The sequence below is a fragment of the Rutilus rutilus genome (assembly GCF_951802725.1).
Source record: "Rutilus rutilus genome assembly, chromosome: 1".
Classification (NCBI taxonomy): domain Eukaryota; kingdom Metazoa; phylum Chordata; class Actinopteri; order Cypriniformes; family Leuciscidae; genus Rutilus; species Rutilus rutilus.
Window position 1 is genome coordinate 59,610,243 of NC_140209.1, and position 19,807 is coordinate 59,630,049.

Consider the following 19,807-nt stretch of genomic DNA (forward strand, 5'->3'; position numbering starts at 1 on the left):
GCGACCGAATGAGTTGAACCGAGGTAGGTGAACTGATCTACATTTTTAAGTGGAATGCCGTTTATATGGAAGCTGGGGGGTGAAGAGGTTTGAGAGAAGATTTGGGAAATAACTTCAGTTTTTTTAATGTTAACCCGAAGACCAAAGAATTGGTAGAGACTGGTCATTGTGTTGAGGGCGTGTTGCATGGTTTCAGGACTATGTGCTAGAATCGCACAGTCATCAGCATATTGTAGTTCAGCTATGCAGCAGGATTTGGTCTTCGTGTAGGCCTGCAACCTCCGGATGTTAAAGAGGCTTCCATCAAGGCGGTATTCAAGAAGAACACCATCCTTGTGTCCTAAAGCACAATGAAAAAGGTGAGTGATGGCAGAGAGAAGGAGGTTGAAAAGGACTGGAGCCAAGACACAGCCCTGCTTTACCCCAACATTTACATTAAAGAACTCTGACTGAAGTTCTCCTGTGGTGACTCTGGCTTGCATCCCATTGTGCAGCTGCTGTAGAATGGTGAGGAACTTGGGTGGTACCCCAAGTTTGGAGAGTTGTTTCCAGAGCATCTCACGGTTGATAGTATCAAATGCATTACTGAGGTCAATGAAGGCTATGTGGAGGTCTGTGCGCTGCTCTCTGCTTTTTTCTAGCAACTGCCTTAAGACAAAAATCATGTCAGTGGTAGATCTAGTCTTCCGGAAACCACATTGCGTTTCCGGGAGTGCAGCTTCTGAGATGTACTTAACTAGCCTATTGAGCATGATTTTTGCCAAAACTTTCCCTGCGATGGAGAGGAGGGAGATTCCACGGCTGTTGCCACACACAGCTCTGTCCCCTTTTTGTTTATAGATGACCACAATATCGGCATCCTTCCAGTCTTGTGGGAGGGTCTCACATTCCCAGATGTGACAGATGAGGAGGTGCAGGCGGCGTGTAAGGAGGTACCCTCCATGCTTGAAGACCTCTGCCGGAATGCCATCAGGTCCAGCACTTTTATTGTTTTTAAGACTCGCAATGGCTTGGCGTGTCTCCAGGAACTGAGTGGGATTGTTGAGGTGTGTGACTAGTGGTAGGTCGGGGATGTTATCCAGGATAGAAATGTCAACAGGGTTATTGAGGTTGAGGAGAGTCTCAAAATGGTTTGCCCAGCGGGTGAGGATCTCATGGCGGTCCTTGAGGAGAGGCGAGCCATCAGCTGAACGAACTGGAGCAATCGCTCTCTTCCTGGGGCCGTAGAGAGTTTTGATGGCATCATAGAAGCCCTGCGAGTTGTTGCATTCTGCCATGCGCTGTATCTCTTCTGCCTTCTTCACCCACCAAGTGTCATCCATGATCCGGAGGGCACGTTGGGTTGCAGATCTCGCTGCATTAAAGGTGGCTTTCAAGGTAGGAGATCCAGGGCAGGACAGGAGAGCTTTATGGGCATCATGTTTTATTTTGAGGAGTGTCTGTATCTCAGCCGAATTGCTGTCAAACCAGTCCTGGTGATGTTTTCTCGACTGGCCCAATGCCTCTGAAGCTGCACTGTGGATGGCTTGGCGCAGCATTGGCCAGTCGGCTGATTCCTCCGGGATCTTTTTGAGGTTATCAGCGAGGAGCTGTCGAAGGAGGTCTCGTGAAGTGGAGCTACTGAGTGCTGAGCAGTTGATTTTTTGTTTGGGAGCTGTCCTCTGACCACGGGGTCTAATACTCATGAGGAGTTTGGATCTGACCATGCGGTGGTCAGTCCAACACTCTGCTCCGCGCATGACTCGAGTGGAGAGGACATCTTTCCGGTCATTTTGGCGGACTATTACGTAATCAAGGAGGTGCCAATGTTTTGAGCGTGGGTGCTGCCAGGTGGTTTTGAATCTGTTCTTCATCTGAAATATGGTGTTGGTGATGACCAGTTGGTGTTCTGCACAGAGAGAAAGGAGCCGGAGGCCGTTGTCGTTCATCTTCCCAACTCCGTGCCGGCCAATTACCTTATCCCATACCAGGTGCTCTATGCCCACTCTGGCATTGAAATCTCCCATGAGAATGAGTTTGTCTGTGGCTGGTGTTTTTCTTATGGCAGAGTCGAGGGCAAGGTAAAAGTCCTCTTTGATGTTAGACTCGGCAGCAAGCGTTGGTGCATAGGCACTAATGAGGGTGGCAAAGCATCCTTTTGCAAGGGGGATGCGCCAGGTCATCAGCCTCTCATTGATGCCGACAGGGGATTCAGGGATAAGCTGCAGCAGTTTGGACTTCACTGCAAAACCAACTCCATGGGTCCGGCGAGTGCCTTCGGGGACCCCTTTCCAGAAGAAAGTGTACCCTGCACCAACCTCCGTCAGGGAGTCCTCTCCATGAAGTCTGGTCTCACTGAGGGCTGCAACATCGATGTTGTACCTTGCTAGCTCTAGGGCCACAAGTGCTGTTCTACGATGAGGCTTGTCAGGTGTCTCAGCCAGGTCCAACAAGGTGCGGACATTCCATGAAGCAATACTCAGGTGTCTATTTCTTTCTTTCGTTTTTCGACCGCATGGTGGGATGCTCCGGCGGTTGCGGTATACCGCCCAGAGTGTATGGGGCAGACATTTTTTTAACCACCTTTTCCAGGTCCTTCCCCATCTCAGGGGTGAGCAGCGTGGAACTGCTCAGTCGCGATGGAAGCTGCCGAGGCAATGTGCTGCTCCATCCCACAATTGCAACGACCATCACTCCATTGCCGCCTGTGTGCATGGTTTGGCTAGGCACTTCTAGCCACATCCTTGGCCTGTGCCTGCCACCATTCCACATTGCCACAGGACTTTTGGGGGGGGGGGTCAGGGGGGAAGCAAGAAGCTTGCACATAGGTAAGGATTAAGGTGAAGGTGCAGGTGTGCATTCCACACTCCCACCATCTTGGCTCCTTCCAGAAGGATCTCCGGTGGCATGAGAGAACCCATGACGACCTTCGTCTGAAAGGAGTTGCAGGGGGCTGCCGGTAACCCGGTCTGCTGGGTTCCGCCTATGCCTGTCCCCAAAGGCAGATTTGTCGTCAGGGTTTACTCCCCTAGCCACTGTACCCCTCCGGGTTTACCCACGTGGCGGTGGGGCTGCCTTCTTCAGACTTTGCCGTCATTTTGGTGGTTCTCTCACACCCACCATTTTCCGGCGACTCCATCGTTGAGGCATTTGGGATCACTCTTGGTCTGGCCTCTAACCTTTGACCTGTTCGGCATGGGTGGCCCTACCAGGAGTACAAGACTCCCGCCGACATAGCTCTAGGGGTCACGGAGACACGCAAAGTGCCCCACCACGATAAGGTGGTGATCCTTCGAGACACACACACACACACACACACACACACACACACACACACACACACACACACACACACACACACACACACACGTCATCAACACTGAACACACGTCATCAACACTGAACACACACACACACATCATCAACACTGAACACACACACATTATCAACACGGAACACACACACACACACACACACACACACACGTCATCAACACTGAACACACACTCACATCATCAACACTGAACACACACACACACACACACACACATCATCAACACTGCAGCAGCGAAGCATCTTCAGTAACAGCAGCCTGTCAACCCTGAACACACACACCATCAACACTGAACACACACACACACACACACACACACACACACACACACATCATCAACACTGAACACACACACACACACACATCATCAACACTGAACACAGACACACAGTTTTTTGCCCTATAAAATACAACTAACAAAAGAATTTGTCTTTAACTTTAACTAACTTTAACGTCTGATGAAGAGCCTAGTTGTCTTGATAATAAATATTTTTTGATAATTTTGGAGCTTAGGTGTTGCCGACTTTATACTTTATTTTTTACTTGTTGTTTTTTAGTCGAGCACCCTTTTGAGACTGATGTGCGTGCTTTTGTTTCATTTTTCTTTAACTAGTTGCAAAATAACGCAAGCTTTTATCCATAAGGCTTTTATATCACACAAAATCTGTTCAATGTAACAAACCGGCCGAGAGAAAGAGGAGAGGAGAGAAATAAGGAGTTTCTCAAATGAAAGGCTGCATATCTCGACTTTCACGTCATTCAACACTGTTATATATATTTTATTTTATATATTCAACACAATATATTTTTGATATCAGATACACTCCAGTGTTGAATGCTTCAGAAGGACTGGTAAAGGAGGAACGCAGCCTTCGCATTGAGAAGCCTCTCCAGAGAGAAGCAGCGAGACCTAATGTGGGAGACGTGTCTGAAGAGAGGCACAATGCTCTCCAGCTCCTCCTCTGGTATGGAGGTCCACAGCAGGTTGAGTGAAACTGCAGTGCAGTGCTGCAGTGTGAAGCGCAGGGCCACACAGTGGACAGAGTCCAGATCTCTGCTCTGCAGGGTGATGCAGTTCTTCACTGAACTCAACAGACTGGACACACACTCAACAGAGCCGCTCTCATAGATCTCTGTGATTACAGACAGCATGAAGATAGGGCTCATCCTGTACACACACACATACACACACAAATCATCATGATTAAAGCTTGATCGTTTATATCACTTCTTATTCGGTTCAAGATTTTATATGAAAAAAAAAAAACCTTTAAATCTTGCCATTCATTTAAAGGTTTCATCTCTTTCATCTTTTGAGATAGAAATAATTTATTGAAGAGCTTACCGTTTAAACTGAATCCTGTTCAGAAACGGCAGAATTTCTCTGATGTTGCACTGAATGTTGCTCTTTCTGAAGTTCACAGTGATTTGCTGAATTCTGTGCTGCAGGAAATAGTGCAGCTCTTCCCAGCTCAAGGAACAGGAAGTCAGATCTCCGCCCACTTTCTGCAGGAAGTGCTGAGTCAGTCCCTCTTCCTGAGCTTCATACACACATTCAACCAGCTTCTGGAGACTCTCTTTAGATGGTCTACACATACAGAATTCAATGTTTTATTTCTATGCCATGATAAATATAAGGTGAAACACTGCTGAAATGTGTCTTATACCTGAGAATAACTGGGCTCTGGTGACACAGTAGGACACATAGAGAAACAGACGCGATCTTGTATTCAGTCAGGTTCAAACACTGGACAGTCCAGAGTCTCAGTAAGATGGACAAACTGCTTAGGACTCTGGACCGCTTCCTCTCTGACAGCCGTTCACCATTCAGATCAAGTGTGAGTTCATTAATAGTGACAGGAGTGTGAACCCTCATTGACCTCAACACCTGCACTATTCTCAGCACCATATAACCACTCAGCCTAAACACAACAATACACACTGTAAATATTAGCCAATCTCAATTCAGGAAAATTATTCAAGATCAACATTTGAAATGATTATTAATAATCCTGTCTGTACCTGAGTGTGTGTATGTGTGTGATGTGTCTGAAGAGAAGCCTTGTTCCTCTTATAGAGATGGCTTTAGGTTTTAGAGAGAGGTTGAGTCTGTCAGAAGAGAAACATAAGACTCTTCCCACAGACCTGCAGGTTTTACTGGGTAAACTTCCTTGCAGACTGACGGAGGAGCCGAGAACCTCCAACAGTAAAGCCACCAGCTCTGGATTCTCTCTGAGCTGAACCACTTTAATTAAAGTTAACAAACACCGCTCAGAACAGCTGAAAAACACAATAAAAACTTGATTACAATGACATATGACTCATTACAATTGTAAAAAGAAAAGAACAATGCATTGTATTTCATGTGTAAAAAATCTAAATACTCTTAGGACCAGTTCACACAGAACGTGTTTTTCCATTCACTGCGCTACTTGTCCATTGTTTTTTAATTTAATCATGCGCTAGACGGACGTGTTTGAGCGCTGCGCTCGCGTCTCTCACAGGCCTCGTTCTACAGTTGTGTGACTTGGGGGGAATTTTGAAAACGTATGTAATGTTTGTAGGTCACACTTGATTCAATTTATGATTCACTTTGATTTCTAATGAAATTGTATTAAATACTAGATAAAATGATTTCTTTTTTTTTAAATACCTTTGTCTTTTTAATACTTTTATATGAAAAATAAACTACTTAGTATTATTTATTGCATGTAACAGTAATTTGAGAGGAACTTTAAATACAGTTCAAGTCACATGATGTTTGTTTACATATAGACCACAAGACATAATAATAACTGAATTTACACAAAAGATCCAGTTCATACGTGTTGTTTCCTGAACGATCATTATAAATTATTGTAAATTATGACTTCAACTAATAGGCTTATTTGCAACAAAGAGAGCAAAATATTGATAAAATATTTGAGAGCTGAGCATAACTGAACAAAACAATTCCATATTTTACTAGAATAGTTGTATACATATTTAAACTTTTTTTATTCATTTTCTAGATTTTTCATGATCTAAGTTTTCCATGATCTATTTCACGTTTGTAACTGATTTAGTCTTTATATATTTTTTGAATAGCGTGTGCTATCACAAACAAAAATTGTATCCAGGGAATACACAGACACTGTGTGTCTAAACCAGACGTGAGCGGCAAATATAACCCATTATAATCAGTGAAGCTGTCTACACTGGATCAGCGTGACGACAAATTCCTGACAGTAAATTGATGCTTTGTTCTATTCCTGACGTACTTCCAGCTCTCACACTATTTCTAACACAAAGAACAAATTTGCAACGGTCGCTTTGTCGCGTCCAGCGTAGAAAGCTTTGAGCTGTGACTGGGCGGCGTGACAACTGTAGCGTCTGATGTTGACACATTCTGTCACCAAACTAAGAATGATATCAACCTGAGAACACTGACACTGTAAGTTGTTGTAGATTCTCTCACCTCAGCTGTGAGATGTAGGACAGACACTGAAGGAAACTCTTCATTTCACTCTCTTCCTCTGAACATCTTCTCAGCTTTACTGGTTTCTTCTCTGTCTGGAGTTTCAGCACTTCCAGGAGGACGGAGGTCTTTCTCTGTGAGAGATCTATGATCCAGACATCAGGTGACTGGAAAACTGACTGTAATGCTGGAAGGAAACTCCTGCCTGTTTGAGTCTCATAGTTCTTCACATGTGAGCAAAGATCCAGCAGGAAATCACTCTGAACAACAGGATGATAATGATACCACTCTTCATCAACAGGGAAGGTTTTGTAACTGCACACAGACGACAGCAGAGTAGAGAATCTTGTTCCTGTAACTGTGACATTTTCAACTGCAGCAACACTGAGATTCAGCAGGAATTTCACTGCAGACTTCATCATCTCTTCATTATCATAGAACGTAAACCTAAACCTGATGAAATACAGAGAAATACAAATCTCATTAATTCATGACAACATACAGCATTTATAAATCAAATATATAGTACATACAAACAAGTATTCTGATAAGAAGAAACATAAAAGCAACATTTATATAAGAGGACAGAATGACATTTATGACACTTTTCCCCAAGGTCCATATACAGTATAACGTGTAGCGTCTGGACTGAATCACGATGACCGATTCAGTTCTAAACTTCAGAAAGCTTTTAACCTTTTTGGACTTCATGTAAATCACAGGCCTAGCGCCGATGAGTCTGGATCAACTTGCCCCCATTGTCACTTTAGTGTCCTGGCAGAGGCTGAACAGAAACACCTTCGTGAGCGTCAAAAAGATCTGAATCAACTCAACTTCCCTCTCACGCCAGGAACGAAAGAACATTGAAACGGGAAACTGGAGAAACACACCTAATATACAGAGACATTCTTTCCATTTAACTCATAATTGAGTCATCCCAGAATGTATATGATATATTCCTGTGTGTATGAATGTCCCCAGCTTATATTAGCCTAGGTACAACTGTCTAGTTGTGTTAGTTAAACTCTAAGTGCTTATAGTCAAGTGTAAGAATGTTTCTCTGCTTTGAGATCTTCCAGCCATATCTTTCTTGGTATCGAAATATTCCTCTCGTTACACCTTAATTAACAATGTTTAGTGTTACAATAAAATGTATAATACTATTTTTACCATCCTTTGGAGTAAAAATGAGCAATTCTAACATCATCACTAAACATGCAGATTAGGCTGTCAGAAGCAGACAAAGAAACTCTCTCCCGCTAAACGTTCCTAACTACTATTGGTCATCTAAGCCAAAATAGGTGTGGACTGATTTATCCTTAAAGGACGATGACAATAGCTCAGTTTCACTCATTCCTTCTTCCCTGTCTGCTCTTTTTCCTGTCCTTCGGATGAGACATCTTCTTGATTTTCAGACACTTTGCTGAAGTTTTACAGATTGAACAAAGTCTACCCTTACGAAAAAGAAGTTTATTCAAGTGTGCTATTAGTATTGTCACGTTAATTACAGAAAACAAAGGGAGAACTCAAATGCAAAGGGAAAAAGAGATTTATTACAAAAGAAACACTAAACACAAAACAAAACCCACGAGGGGGAAAACATAACTAAATACAAAACAACAACTTCAAAAACGAACATACCAAAAGGGGTCACGGGAGAACAGGAGACGTGTACAAGACAACGATCCGACACAGACTGCAAACACAAAGGAACTTATAAAAGGGACAAATCAGGCAGGTAATGAGGGAACAACAGGTGGGACAAATGAAACCAATAATGAGATAACAAGGAGGGTGGGGTCAAAACAGAGACAGGAACACAAACACCACATGTGCTACACAAGACAGGACAGGCATGTGACAAGTATACTTCTTTTAAAACTAAAAATAAGAAAGAATACTTTCAGTCTACTTTTTATATACTTCTCAAAAATATACTTTATGTACTTCTTAGAAATATACTTAAAATTACACGTGTACTTGACTTATACTGAGAGAAAAGTCCAAGTATATTTGGCCTGTACTTGTACTCAATCATTTGATCAAGATATACTTAAAAGTACAATTAAGTATTCAAAGTATACTTGGCTTGTAGTTGTGTTAACTCTTTTGATCGAATAGCCTATTAAATATAAACAATATTGATTAAGAAATTAAAATATAATTTTTTGATTATATTTTTGATTATTTGATTATGTTTGTATATTATTTTTTGAAAATATTGATTCAAATATTGATATAAAACAGATATGTTTCTAATTCTGTGTATCTGAATTTTTGTGTAGGCTAGTCCACTGGTAGTGCACATAGGAATTGACTTTAATTCTACTTTACTCATTGACTGAATTTTCCAGCTATCCAGATCTTCACTGTTATACGGTAGGGGGCGCTATGACACTACTTCTAATACAGAATCTCCAGATCAAAACACAGAAGAAGAAGAAGCTGAAACAAGTGATAGAAGATTGCTCACTCAAATGGAAAAATAACGTGATCATGATCAAACATTAAACAGCTTGTAAATCAAAACTGACTAATGTTTCCAAATGAAATGAAGCGTAACACATGAAGAGAAAACGACTGTGAGGCTTTGACTCGATCTACGCTATCTGTGTTTGATCACGTTTCTGAATCTGATCAAGGCGTAGTCTTTGACAAAAATGAGATTTTCTCAACTTTTTTAAAATGTTGCCTTTCTTTATGAAACTTACCAACATTCAAGTGTTGATGAAAAAGGATGCATGAAGCTAATAAAATGTTTTTAAAATTAAAGTACAGTTAAAGGTATTTTTCAAGTATAAAAAAATAACATTTGAACATAGTGGCATATAGGCCTACTGCAAGTGAAAAAAATATATAAATAGTATTTATTAAACTTAAGTATAGTATATTAATTTAATTGAAAGAAAAAAGTTTGGTTACTATTACAATCTTCTAATGTATATCAAGTAAATCTGTTCTAGTTTTGTTGACTTCGAAATCGAGTTCGTAGATATTAAATGTGTGCAGATTCAAACCGATTCAAACTACAGTGAAGTGACACTGATTGAGAAGTAGGTACAGTAAGTGAATATCCAAAAGTTCAGGTACCTCAGCTGTGAGATGTAGGACAGACACTGAAGGAAACTCTTCATTTCACTCTCTTCCTCTGAACATCTTCTCAGCTCTACTGGTTTCTTCTCTGTCTGGAGTTTCAGCACTTCCAGGAGGACGGAGGTCTTTCTCTGTGAGAGATCTATGATCCAGACATCAGGTGACTGGAAAACTGACTGTAATGCTGGAAGGAAACTCCTGCCTGTTTGAGTCTCATAGTTCTTCACATGTGAGTACAGATCCAGCAGGAAATCACTCTGTTCAACAAGATAAGCATCATCATCATACCACTTTTCATCAACAGGGAAGGTTTTGTAACTGCACACAGACGACAGCAGAGTAGAGAATCTTGTTCCTGTAACTGTGACATTTTCAACTGCAGCAACACTGAGATTCAGCAGGAATTTCACTACAGACTTCATCATCTCTTCATTATCATAGACCGTAAACCTGATAAAATACAGAGAAATACAAATCTCATTAATTTATGACAACATACAGCATTTATAAATCAAATATATAGTACATACAAACAAGTATTCTGATAAGAAGAAACATAAAAGCAACATTTATATAAGAGGACAGAATGACATTTATGACACTTTTCCCCAAGGTCCATATACAGTATAACGTGTAGCGTCTGGACTGAATCACGATGACCGATTCAGTTCTAAACTTCAGAAAGCTTTTAACCTTTTTGGACTTCATGTAAATTACAGGCCTAGCGCCGATGAGTCTGGATCAACTTGCCCCCATTGTCACTTTAGTGTCCTGGCAGAGGCTGAACAGAAACACCTTCGTGAGCGTCAAAAAGATCTGAATCAACTCAACTTCCCTCTCACGCCAGGAACGAAAGAACATTGAAACGGGAAACTGGAGAAACACACCTAATATACAGAGACATTCTTCCCATTTAACTTTTAATTGAGTCATCCCAGAATGTATATGATATATTCCTGTGTGTATGAATGTCCCCAGCTTATATTAGCCTAGGTACAACTGTCTAGTTGTGTTAGTTAAACTCTAAGTGCTTATAGTCAAGTGTAAGAATGTTTCTCTGCTTTGAGATCTTCCAGCCATATCTTTCTTGGTATCGAAATATTCCTCTCATTACACCTTATGCTGGGTACACACCAAAAGATAATCGGGCTGATTTTGGGCCGATTTCCCCCCTTCCGACAATCCTAGCTATGTCCCGATTATCTTGATGGTTTAACAGATTATTTTATGAGATTTTCCCTTGGTGTGAGGTGTGTTAAGAGTGTCCGAACCTGCTCGGAAGAACGTCGGAGCCACTCCGATCGCGAATCGTAAATATTAAACATGTTTAATATTTACGATCAGAAATCCTGATGTGTGGGGGGAACCCCGAGGACAAACGCGCGCACGTTCTGGAGATTATCACGTGAAACAAAACAATATCCAATCAGAAAGCGAGATGATGGAAGACACGGTCATTCTCTCTCACACACACACACACACACACACACACACACACACACACACACACTTGCAGGAAGCTTAATGTTGAGATTAAGTAGGCCTATTCATAAGTGTAAATTTCGAGGAAACAAGCCTTTGTTTTTCATTTTAAGTGCAGAAATTTTACAATACCTAAACACAATATTGAGTTTGAAAAATAAGAAAGCTGCAAAGTGCGTTTCAATCTGTAAACATTTTCAAATTTTTGTTTAACTTTTAAGTTTGTCACTGTTTATGTATATGTCTTTTTATGTTTGTTTATCGGCTTTACTCTTTGTACCCCCTGACTGTAATTGTCATTCTTAAAATCAATAAAAAAAAAAAAAAAAAAAAAAAAAGAAGAAGCTGAGTGTTAAGGGTTCAGTGATGTTCTATAGAGGGATTAAATAATTTGTTCTAAAGAGACAATAAATCCAATAAAGAATAAATAAAGACAATAAAGAATGAATATATTTCTGTATAAAAGGTTATATATAATGGTAGGTACAATGTTTTTTTCACGTGGATTTTCTGTGAAAATCATTCCAAACACTTTCGCAATTTCTTCCTGCATGTTGTCCGTCATGCTTTTTCTGAAGTCTCGCGAGATTTTGCGAGATTTCCTGTGTTCACAGTCGAGACTCAGGTTGAAAATCTGTTTGTGTGTGGTGTGCTGTCTTTGTCACATCATGGCACACCACACCACACACTAAAGGAGCAAAACGCTTAAATCTAGGATTTTTTGTCCTCATGTTTGTGGTCTGTCACATTTTGAAAATCTTATAAGATGTAAAAAATCTTTTGGTGTGTACCCAGCATTAATTAACAATGTTTAGTGTTACAATAAAATGTATAATACTATTTTTACCATCCTTTGGAGTAAAAATGAGCAATTCTGACATCATCACTAAACATGCAGATTAGGCTGTCAGAAGCAGACAAATAAACTCTCTCCCGCTAAACGTTCCTAACTACTATTGGTCATCTCAGCCAAAATAGGTGTGGACTGATTTATCCTTAAAGGACGATGACAATAGCTCATTTTCACTCATTCCTTCTTCCCTGTCCGCTCTTTTTCCTGTCCTTCGGATGAGACATCTTCTTGATTTTCAGCAACTTTGCTGAAGTTTTACAGATTGAACGAAGTCTACTCTTACGAAAAAGAAGTTTATTCAAGTGTGCTATTAGTATACTTCTTTTAAAACTAAAAATAAGAAAGCATACTTTCAGTCTACTTTTTATATACTTCTCAAAAATATACTTTATGTACTTCTCAGAAATATACTTAAAATTACACGTGTACTTGACTTATACTGAGAGAAAAGTCCAAGTATATTTGGCCTGTACTTGTACTCAATCATTTGATCAAGATATACTTAAAAGTACAATTAAGTATTCAAAGTATACTTGGCTTGTAGTTGTGTTAACTCGTTTGATCGAATAGCCTATTAAATATAAATAATATTGATTACGAAATTAAAATATTATTTTTTTATTATATTTTTGATTATTTGATTATTTTTGTATATTATTTTTTGAAAATATTGATTAAAATATTGATATAAAAAGATATGTTTCTAATTCTGTCTATCTGAATTTTTGTGTAGGCTAGTCCACTGGTAGTGCACATCGGAATTGACTTTAATTCTACTTTACTCATTGACTGAATTTTCCAGCTATCCATATCTTCACTGTTATACGGTAGGGGGCGCTATGACACTACTTCTAGTACAGCATCTCCAGATCAAAACACAGAAGAAGAAGAAGCTGAAACAAGTGATAGAAGATTGCTCACTCAAATGGAAAATAACGTGATCATGATCAAACATTAAACAGCTTGTAAATCAAAACTGCTTAATGTTTCCAAATGAAATGAAGCGTAACACATGAAGAGAAAACGACTGAAGCTTTGACTCGATCTACGCTATCTGTGTTTGATCACGTTTCTGAATCTGATCAAGGCGTAGTCTTTGACAAAAATGAGATTTTCTCAACTTTTTTAAAATGTTGCCTTTCTTTATGAAACTTACCAACATTCAAGTGTTGATGAAAAAGGATGCATGAAGCTAATAAAATGTTTTTAAAATTAAAGTACAGTTAAAGGTATTTTTCAAGTATAAAAAATAACATTTGAACATAGTGGCATATAGGCCTACTGCAACTGCAAAAATAATATATAAATAGTAAACTATAAGTATAATGTTAAGTTCACTTAAAGAAAACTTGTAGTATAAAAATATTTAACTAGTAGTTTACTGAGAGTACACTAACATAAAACTTGCAAGTATAAAAATACTAAACTAGTAGTTTACTGAGAGTATACTTCAAAGTGTACTTTCATCAACTAAAAATGTGCTACAAGTATTAAAATAGTAAACTTCTAGTATACCCATAAGTTCACTTGCACTACAAAAGAGAAACGTAATTATGAACTAGTTGTGCACTTAAAGTTTACCACTGTTACACTTATAGTACACTTAAACATATACTTTTATATACTAAAAGTGGGCCAATTTAGTCCCAAGCGGTATTAAAATAGTACACTTACAAGTTTACTACTAGTACATATTGACATTAGTATACTTACTGCATAATGTATTGGTATACCAACATATTGAACAAAATGTATAGTAAACTCAGTCCTATCTAATCTTTCATTTTGCCCTGTTGTGCCATTGCTAATTATTAAACTAAAGTATAGCATATTAATTTCATTGAAAGAAAAAAGTTTGGTTACTATTACAATCTTCTAATGTATATCAAGTAAATCTGTTCTAGTTTTGTTGACTTCGAAATCGAGTTCGTAGACATTAAATGTGTGCAGATTCAAACCGATTCAAACTACAGTGAAGTGACACTGATTGAGAAGTAGGTACAGTAAGTGAATATCCAAAAGTTCAGGTACCTCAGCTGTGAGATGTAGGACAGACACTGAAGGAAACTCTTCATTTCACTCTCTTCCTCTGAACATCTTCTCAGCTCTACTGGTTTCTTCTCTGTCTGGAGTTTCAGCACTTCCAGGAGGACGGAGGTCTTTCTCTGTGAGAGATCTATGATCCAGACATCAGGTGACTGGAAAACTGACTGTAATGCTGGAAGGAAACTCCTGCCTGTTTGAGTCTCATAGTTCTTCACATGTGAGTAAAGATCCAGCAGGAAATCACTCTGTTCAACAGGATGATCATCATTATACCACTTTTCATCAAAAGGGAAGGTTTTGTAACTGCACACAGACGACAGCAGAGTAGAGAATCTTGTTCCTGTAACTGTGACATTTTCAACTGCAGCAACACTGAGATTCAGCAGGAATTTCACTACAGACTTCTTCATCTCTCCAAAATTATGGAACGTAAACCTGATAAAATACAGAGAAATAAAAATCTCATTAATTCATGACAACATACAGCATTTATAAATCAACTACAGTATATAGTGCACAAAAACAAGTATAAGAAGAAACATAAAAGCAACATTTATATAAGAGGACAGAATGACATTTATGACACTTTTCCCCAAGGTCCATATACAGTATAACGTGTAGCGTCTGGACTGAATCACGATGACCGATTCAGTTCTAAACTTCAGAAAGCTTTTAACCTTTTTGGACTTCATGTAAATCACAGGCCTAGCGCCGATGAGTCTGGATCAACTTGCCCCCATTGTCACTTTAGTGTCCTGGCAGAGGCTGAACAGAAACACCTTCGTGAGCGTCAAAAAGATCTGAATCAACTCAACTTCCCTCTCACGCCAGGAACGAAAGAACATTGAAACGGGAAACTGGAGAAACACACCTAATATACAGAGACATTCTTCCCATTTAACTCATAATTGAGTCATCCCAGAATGTATATGATATATTCCTGTGTGTATGAATGTCCCCAGCTTATATTAGCCTAGGTACAACTTTCTAGTTGTGTTAGTTAAACTCTAAGTGCTTATAGTCAAGTGTAAGAATGTTTCTCTGCTTTGAGATCTTCCAGCCATATCTTTCTTGGTATCGAAATATTCCTCTCGTTACACCTTAATTAACAATGTGTTTAGTGTTACAATAAAATGTATAATACTATTTTTACCATCCTTTGGAGTAAAAATGAGCAATTCTGACATCATCACTAAACATGCAGATTAGGCTGTCAGAAGCAGACAAAGAAACTCTCTCCCGCTAAACGTTCCTAACTACTATTGGTCATTTCAGCCAAAATAGGTGTGGACTGATTTATCCTTAAAGGACAAGGACAATAGCTCATTTTCACTCATTCCTTCTTCCCTGTCTGCTCTTTTTCCTGTCCTTCGGATGAGACATCTTCTTGATTTTCAGCAACTTTGCTGAAGTTTTACAGATTGAACGAAGTCTACTCTTACGAAAAAGAAGTTTATTCAAGTGTGCTATTAGTATACTTCTTTTAAAACTAAAAATAAGAAAGCATACTTTCAGTCTACTTTTTATATACTTCTCAAAAATATACTTTATGTACTTCTCAGAAATATACTTAAAATTACACGTGTACTTGACTTATACTGAGAGAAAAGTCTAAGTATATTTGGCCTGTACTTGTACTCAATCATTTGATCAAGATATACTTAAAATTAGAATTAAGTATTCAAAGTATACTTGGCTTGTAGTTGTGTTAACTCGTTTGATCGAATAGCCTATTAAATATAAATAATATTGATTAAGAAATTTAAATATTATTTTTTTATTATATTTTTGATTATTTTTGTATATTATTTTTTGAAAATATTGATTAAAATATTGATATAAAACAGATATGTTTCTAATTCTGTCTATCTGAATTTTTGTGTAGGCTAGTCCACTGGTAGTGTACATAGGAATTGACTTTAATTCTACTTTACTCATTGACTGAATTTTCCAGCTATCCATATCTTCACTGTTATACGGTAGGGGGCGCTATGACACTACTTCTAGTACAGAATCTCCAGATCAAAACACAGAAGAAGCAGAAGCTGAAACAAGTGATAGAAGATTGCTCACTCAAATGGAAAATAACGTGATCATGATCAAACATTAAACAGCTTGTAAATCAAAACTGACTAATGTTTCCAAATGAAATGAAGCGTAACACATGAAGAGAAAACGACTGTGAGGCTTTGACTCGATCTACGCTATCTGTGTTTGATCACGTTTCTGAATCTGATCAAGGCGTAGTCTTTGTCAAAAATGAGATTTTCTCAACTTGTTTAAAATGTTGCCTTTCTTTATGAAACTTACCAACATTCAAGTGTTGATGAAAAAGGATGCATGAAGCTAATAAAATGTTTTTAAAATTAAAGTACAGTTAAAGGTATTTTTCAAGTATAAAAAATAACATTTGAACATAGTGGCATATAGGCCTACTGCAACTGCAAAAATAATATATAAATAGTAAACTATAAGTATAATGTTAAGTTCACTTAAAGAAAACTTGTAGTATAAAAATATTTAACTAGTAGTTTACTGAGAGTACACTAAAATAAAACTTGCAAGTATAAAAATACTAAACTAGTAGTTTACTGAGAGTATACTTCAAAGTGTACTTTCATTAACTAAAAATTTGCTACAAGTATTAAAATAGTAAACTTCTAGTATACCCATAAGTTCACTTGCAGTACAAAAGAGAAACGTAATTATGAACTAGTTGTGCACTTAAAGTTTACCACTGTTACACTTATAGTACACTTAAACATATACTTTTATATACTAAAAGTGGGCCAATTTAGTCCCATGCGGTATTAAAATAGTACACTTACAAGTTTACTACTAGTACATATTGACATTAGTATACTTACTGCATAATGTATACCATATTGGTATACCAACATATTGAACAAAATGTATAGTAAACTCAGTCCTATCTAATCTTTCATTTTGCCCTGTTGTGCCATTGCTAATTATTAAACTAAAGTATAGCATATTAATTTCATTGAAAGAAAAAAGTTTGGTTACTATTACAATCTTCTAATGTATATCAAGTAAATCTGTTCTAGTTTTGTTGACTTCGAAATCGAGTTCGTAGACATTAAATGTGTGCAGATTCAAACCGATTCAAACTACAGTGAAGTGACACTGATTGAGAAGTAGGTACAGTAAGTGAATATCCAAAAGTTCAGGTACCTCAGCTGTGAGATGTAGGACAGACACTGAAGGAAACTCTTCATTTCACTCTCTTCCTCTGAACATCTTCTCAGCTCTACTGGTTTCTTCTCTGTCTGGAGTTTCAGCACTTCCAGGAGGACGGAGGTCTTTCTCTGTGAGAGATCTATGATCCAGACATCAGATGACTGGAAAACTGACTGTAATGCTGGAAGGAAACTCCTGCCTGTTTGAGTCTCATAGTTCTTCACATGTGAGTACAGATCCAGCAGGAAATCACTCTGATCAACAAGATAAGCATCATCATCATACCACTTTTCATCAACAGGGAAGGTTTTGTAACTGCACACAGACGACAGCAGAGTAGAGAATCTTGTTCCTGTAACTGTGACATTTTCAACTGCAGCAACACTGAGATTCAGCAGGAATTTCACTGCAGACTTCATCTCTTCATCATAATAGAACATAAACCTAAACCTGATGACATATAGAGAAATAAAAATCTCATTCATTTATGACAACATACAGCATTTATAAATCAAATATATAGTACATACAAACAAGTATTCTGATAAGAAGAAACATAAAAGCAACATTTATATAAGAGGACAGAATCTAATGACCTTTATTACACTTTTCCCCAAGGTCCATTTACAGTATAACGTGTAGCGTCTGGACTGAATCACGATGACCGATTCAGTTCTAAACTTCAGAAAGCTTTTAACCTTTTTGGACTTCATGTAAATCACAGGCCTAGCGCCGATGAGTCTGGATCAACTTGCCCCCATTGTCACTTTAGTGTCCTGGCAGAGGCTGAACAGAAACACCTTCGTGAGCGTCAAAAAGATCTGAATCAACTCAACTTCCCTCTCACGCCAGGAACGAAAGAACATTGAAACGGGAAACTGGAGAAACACACCTAATATACAGAGACATTCTTTCCATTTAACTCATAATTGAGTCATCCCAGAATGTATATGATATATTCCTGTGTGTATGAATGTCCCCAGCTTATATTAGCCTAGGTACAACTGTCTAGTTGTGTTAGTTAAACTCTAAGTGCTTATAGTCAAGTGTAAGAATGTTTCTCTGCTTTGAGATCTTCCAGCCATATCTTTCTTGGTATCGAATTATTCCTCTCGTTACACCTTAATTAACAATGTTTAGTGTTACAATAAAATGTATAATACTATTTTTACCATCCTTTGGAGTAAAAATGAGCAATTCTGACATCATCACTAAACATGCAGATTAGGCTGTCAGAAGCAGACAAAGAAACTCTCTCCCGCTAAACGTTCCTAACTACTATTGGTCATCTCAGCCAAAATAGGTGTGGACTGATTTATCCTTAAAGGACGATAACAATAGCTCATTTTCACTCATTCCTTCTTCCCTGTCTGCTCTTTTTCCTGTCCTTCGGATGAGACATCTTCTTGATTTTCAGCAACTTTGCTGAAGTTTTACAGATTGAACGAAGTCTACTCTTACGAAAAAGAAGTTTATTCAAGTGTGCTATTAGTATACTTCTTTTAAAACTAAAAATAAGAAAGCATACTTTCAGTCTACTTTTTATATACTTCTGAAAAATATACTTTATGTACTTCTCAGAAATATACTTAAAATTACACGTGTACTTGACTTATTCTGAGAAAAAAGTCCAAGTATATTTGGCCTGTACTTTTACTCAATCATTTGATCAAGATATACTTAAAAGTATAATTAAGTATTCAAAGTAGGCTTGTAGTTGTGTTAACTCTTTTGATCGAATAGCCTATTAAATATAAATAATATTGATTAAGAAATTAAATATTATTTTTTGATTATATTTTTGATTATTTGATTATTTTTGTATATTATTTTTTGAAAATATTGATATAAAACATATGTTTCTAATTCTGTGTATCTGAATTTTTGTGTAGGCTAGTCCACTGGTAGTGCACATCGGAATTGACTTTAATTCTACTTTACTCATTGACTGAATTTTCCAGCTATCCATATCTTCACTGTTATACGGTAGGGGGCGCTATGACACTACTTCTAGTACAGAATCTCCAGATCAAAACACAGAAGAAGAAGAAGCTGAAACAAGTGATAGAAGATTGCTCACTCAAATGGAAAAATAACGTGATCATGATCAAACATTAAACAGCGTGTAAATCAAAACTGACTAATGTTTCCAAATGAAATGAAGCGTAACACATGAAGAGAAAACGACAGTGACACTTTGGGGGGTGTTGACTCGATTGTTGTGTTGGCTTAAAATGTTATGCTGGATTAATATGCTCTGCCACTAGGGGTCGCTATTAACTTGGAGTGTTGAGGTAAAAAAGAAGCAGAATAAAAGAATGGAGTGATGAGCTTCTGCACGCTTGTTCAGCTGCGTTTTCCTTTT

At 38.1% G+C, this 19,807-nt stretch overlaps 1 protein-coding gene across 2 annotated transcripts in view; it reads right to left on the reverse strand.

Moving 5' to 3' along the window:
- LOC311294657 (uncharacterized protein) overlaps nucleotides 1-19,807 on the reverse strand; it is a 94,781-nt gene that overhangs the window by 24,889 nt on the left and 50,085 nt on the right. Inside the window, exons 6-14 of one of the 2 annotated variants that reach the window (XM_084415649.1) lie at nucleotides 17,437-17,892; nucleotides 14,230-14,679; nucleotides 9,861-10,313; nucleotides 6,771-7,223; nucleotides 5,336-5,593; nucleotides 4,981-5,235; nucleotides 4,659-4,901; nucleotides 4,224-4,481; nucleotides 3,446-3,580 (exon numbers count right to left, since the gene is read on the reverse strand). In XM_084415649.1, coding sequence (XP_084271775.1) covers nucleotides 3,487-3,580; nucleotides 4,224-4,481; nucleotides 4,659-4,901; nucleotides 4,981-5,235; nucleotides 5,336-5,593; nucleotides 6,771-7,223; nucleotides 9,861-10,313; nucleotides 14,230-14,679; nucleotides 17,437-17,892 — 2,920 coding nt within the window. In that variant the 3' untranslated portion in view covers nucleotides 3,446-3,486. Of the gene's footprint in view, nucleotides 1-3,445; nucleotides 3,581-4,223; nucleotides 4,482-4,658; nucleotides 4,902-4,980; nucleotides 5,236-5,335; nucleotides 5,594-6,770; nucleotides 7,224-9,860; nucleotides 10,314-14,229; nucleotides 14,680-17,436; nucleotides 17,893-19,807 lie in introns of those variants that run through there. The other variant, XM_084415648.1, reaches the window with a different exon arrangement.